The following is a 4,509-nucleotide window of genomic DNA, read 5'->3' as shown; positions in this document are numbered from 1 at the left end:
AGAGGAGGAAAAAGAAAGAGAACGATAGTGAAACACAAAAGCAGAATTAGGATATTTTCGTTATTGCACTGATTTTTTTTAAACACACACGCGCGCGCGCGCGCGTGAATCAGAGTCGCGTTGAACTAACTTTTTACTTTATGAAAAAATTATCGACTTCATACTTAATTGAATTATAACGTGTGCAGTCAATTGTACATATATCGAGCATTTTCAGATATTCTATTGTTGCAACTAATAAAAGATAAAGTTTTATTTTAATGCAATATTGTTGGAAATTTTTTTTCGAATGCTGTTGACAAAAATTCGTGTTCCACGAAAAATTGAAAAAAAAAACAGATAATTATTCAAATATGTAAACTGATATTTTTATATATATTGTAATACATCATTTTCCTACAATTTACAAAAGTTTAGAATTATATAATATGTATATACACAAAAATCTATGTCAATATTTTATAGACCATGGTGAAGTATTCGATTCTTCTCCTGTACCATTTTCTTATGATTAATCATCTCTCTAAACTGTCCCAATATAAGATTTTTCCTCTTCTGCCGTCCTTCTTGCTGAACATTGCCAAGACATGTTGCTCGTCGGCAGAATAGATGTAATTTTCCTTTCGGATACAAATCGTTTCCATGCAGCGATGGCTTTGGAAAAGGTAGAAGTTAAAATCAAGATTATTTAAATAAAGGTAAAGAATGTTTAACGTAGCTCTGATAAGCAGTAAAAATATCTCGTTTTATATTTTATTTGATATTTTAGATCAACGAAAACTTCTATTAGTAACAATTGGAATAGTGAGTCGAACATAATTTTATATATTTGGATAATTAATAACTACTTTCAATATGACATTGAAAATCTATTGTCATTTTATAAAGCAGAAATAAAAATTTTCTACGTATTTGATATGCATTATCTGCTGCCATTCATGACATAACCGACAAATTCATATGCCGCAATCTCCTCTAATGTTAGCCCGATCTCATCTCTCCTGGATATGCGTTTTCCTTCGACGACGTAAGCTGCCATTGCCGCACCCTCGCCTGGTAGCAGGGCCTTACCGAAATCCTTGGCTGAAAGAGTCACGAGCGGTTTCGGGGCGGGTCCAACCATATCATCGTCTCTACTGTTATCCGAACTCGAGCCTTTCTTTGGCTTTGGTTTGTCAAGAATAGATTTTTTTCTACCCATATCTCTTTATCATTGCTATTGCTACTATCACTATCGTCAGAGTTACTACTGTCCGTTTCTTTCTTCGCTTTCTTTTTCTTCCTCTTCTCTCTCCTCGCTTCTCTCTTTGTCTTCTTTTCTCTTTGTCTCTTTTTCTCTTTCCTTGCTTTCTTCTCCTTCTTCAGTCTCTTGCTCTTCTAAACATTTAATATTATTAATATTTCTCTACATACTAGCTATTAAAACTTTTCCACTAAATGAATAATTTTATTGTATTGCTTAGATAAAAAATCTTTACAAATAAACATCTAGTATTTAATATATTCCAGCACTAAAAATATTGGCTGTGTTCAGCAGAGAAACAACTTTACAACTGTTGTAAAATTCAATATGATTGGTTTATACGATCTATTGTATAAGAAATCAAAAGCAAAAAACAATATCGTATTGAAGAATTTTGCAACAGTTATAAAGCTGCTTTCTCTATTGAACGCAGCCATAGTGTTCTTAATTTGTAACAAGAATTGTATTAACTTATAAATTGAAAAAAAGACTGTTGTCATAAACAAAAATTGTCATAAAATTATATGTTAGCTGAAAAGTTTTAGCATTCACTGTTGTGTGCGAATGCATCGCGAGAACGAATAAAGCGAGAGAACGGCACACGGCTAATTCAACGCACAAGAGTGTGAAAATTAACGTTTTTCTTTCTTTGACAAAAAAAATCAATTTATTCTTTACTGAAATATACTTTGTACAAATTGAAGAAATTACAGAAAATTTTTACACACTATCTTTTTCCGAATTGACTCACTCGGTCGCGATTTCTCGGCGGTTCTCGAAGGAATTTTCTCACAGCGGTTTTCTATACGATAGCAACAATGTGACTCTGAGCACTAAAAGAGATGGAGCGGCGGCGATCGGCGCATATATTGCCTCTGTGGCACGGGACCTCTTTTTAATAGTGACCAATAACAATTTGCCAACAATTATAATTTTTAACGTGGCATCCGTTGTATGAGATTGATTGACGCCTCGGATTCATTTCTCTCAAATTTCGGCGTAATGGTCATGAGCGACAGAAAATGCGCGTGTGGGATTGACGGTCGCGCGTGACGTTTTCATCTAAGCGCTGCGCTCGCGCGCGTGATCGAATTTTTCTCGAAAATTCGGTGAGCCGTTGCTGTTGTCGGTGTGTGTGTGTACAAAATGAGTTTATTTATTAAAAAATTACAAAATGGTAGATCTTGTGAAGATTAAGTCGCGCTAAAAAAGAATTTCAAAGGCTTATTTTATACACACACTTTCAACGATAATTTATACTAATTAAAAAGGAAAGAATTTTTACTTTTTATGATTTCATTTAATTGAATATCTCTCTATTTAATTGAATATCATTGTTTGATTGAATGTTGACCGTAATTAATGATAATAAGATAATAAAATTAATGGTAATAAGGCTGCTCCTTGCTCTGATGAAGTAGACTGCAAGGTTCACAAAACGTTGGCATTCCAAGAATAGATCTGGACCCGGAGGAAACTCGCGAAACGCATAATCTTTATATCAAAGTATTGATATTTTATAGGGAAAGTTACTTTTTAAAAATAACAAGTTATAGTTATACTCGTTACCAAGTAGAAAAAGTAACTAATTATCGATTTTAAGAAGTAACCCGTTACAGTTATCATTACTTTTTTAAAATCCATAACCACTAATCACAACAGACGAGTGCCTAGAGGCTTACTAGTTTCAAGCGCTATAAGTGTCTTGTATGTAATCGAATCGTGTCCAAGCATATATCAAATAACGATAAAAGTAATTATAAAATTCGTTACTGTTATTAAAAAATATAACTACATTATCGTTACAATAAAAAAAAGTGCAATTATCAGTAAACTTACCTAAAAAATAACTTGTAACTGTAACTTCGTTACAAGTAACAAGTTACTTTCATTCCCTGATGTTTTGTATTAGGAAATATAATATTTAAAAAACGCGATATATTTGAAAAAAAAAATTTTACAAATTATGAAACATTTTAGGAAGAGTTATGACAAAAATTCAATACCAGATATGTAAGAAAATATGAAAAAAAAATGTATATGAAAAAATATGAAGGAAAACATGCCATATTTGAAAAAAGAAGATCTTACAAATGTGAATGGGAAATAATTCATATTTTCTCATTGTATGTTACAAGTATTTATGAGTATTTACTAGAAAGTGATCATTTTATTAATAAGGGATCTATTCTGTAAATGTGTGTGTGTGTGTTAATGACTTTAGAGATTATGGTACACAAAAAAACTTAAACAATAAAACGTAAGCAAGCCCTAACGATATTGTTAAATTGTCGTTGCGCAGCTTTTTTGCTGTATACAAAACTTGCGCAATGTAACAATATCTTTGCAGTTATTAAGAGTTAAATAGGTCGCTAAATATGACTTATTATTTGAAATATTAAAATTATGAGAAATTTTTATGTTATAAAAAAATAATTTTCGAAACAATTCCAATATTTCTTCTTCACTGTGCATATTTCCTATTTTTTTGTCTTCGCGGACCTCATTGTAGATCGGAGATTTTACTTCCTATATAACAACCGACATATTGTGATTCTATATTGATCGCTACTATATTTGCTTACCATGTAGTATCTCACCTGCAATACAATACACATCCTAAGTTTAATATGCATAAGTATGATATTTATTATACGAATTGTATTCTCACACACATGCACACACAAATGGAAGACAATTTGAACATTTGTTGTAATTAAAAATTGAAAATAAATAATATTAAGTAATACTAAGTATTATTTATTATTGTTTAATATTAATTTTTTATTTTATATCAATAAACATTTTGAATTAGATCTTAATAACGGTACGTTTCCAGATATATGTTTATATAAATTTTTTTTCATGTTTGGTATGGAAAATTTGCCCTCGAAATTTGTTACATTATTTTAATTACACCCTTCATATATACATATACAAAGTGTTTGATAAGTAACGATAAAACTCTTGCATAGGGATAGAGCAGACTAAACTGAGTCGAAAAGTCCTCTATCATTTTGCAATTTTTGCAAACAATTTTAATTAACAAGATGTCATTTACTAAAAACATATTGGTTTTCAATAATTTTTTACTCAGATTCCGAGTCTCGACATCGAACTCAAAACTGGGCTCGTGCGACCGTGGACCGGCCGCCTAATAGTGTCACATTGTTTTGAGCCTTTCGACTCACAAGACTCCTAGAGATATCATTGCCACCTTTGACTTAGAGAGGATACGTCCTTAGAGGCTTTCAGGCATAATCCCA

The 4,509-nt window shown here is 31.6% G+C and overlaps 1 protein-coding gene and 1 pseudogene across 1 annotated transcript in view; one reads left to right on the top strand and one right to left on the bottom strand.

Moving 5' to 3' along the window:
* Positions 1–224, top strand: part of LOC108752160 (thiosulfate sulfurtransferase/rhodanese-like domain-containing protein 3) — a 2,239-nt gene extending 2,015 nt beyond the window's left edge. The window contains exon 6 of the mRNA XM_018492826.1: positions 21–224. Within this exon, the coding sequence (XP_018348328.1) occupies positions 21–50 (30 nt within the window). The 3' untranslated portion in view covers positions 51–224. The remainder of the gene's footprint in view (positions 1–20) is intronic.
* Positions 225–780: 556 nt separating this feature from the next.
* LOC108752159 lies at positions 781–3,861 on the bottom strand (annotated as a pseudogene).
* Between the last annotated feature and the right edge of the window lie 648 nt (positions 3,862–4,509).

This window comes from Trachymyrmex septentrionalis, unplaced genomic scaffold (genome assembly GCF_001594115.1).
Source record: "Trachymyrmex septentrionalis isolate Tsep2-gDNA-1 unplaced genomic scaffold, Tsep1.0 scaffold57, whole genome shotgun sequence".
Classification (NCBI taxonomy): Eukaryota; Metazoa; Arthropoda; class Insecta; order Hymenoptera; family Formicidae; genus Trachymyrmex; species Trachymyrmex septentrionalis.
This window is presented reverse-complemented; position numbering and strand designations above follow the sequence as displayed.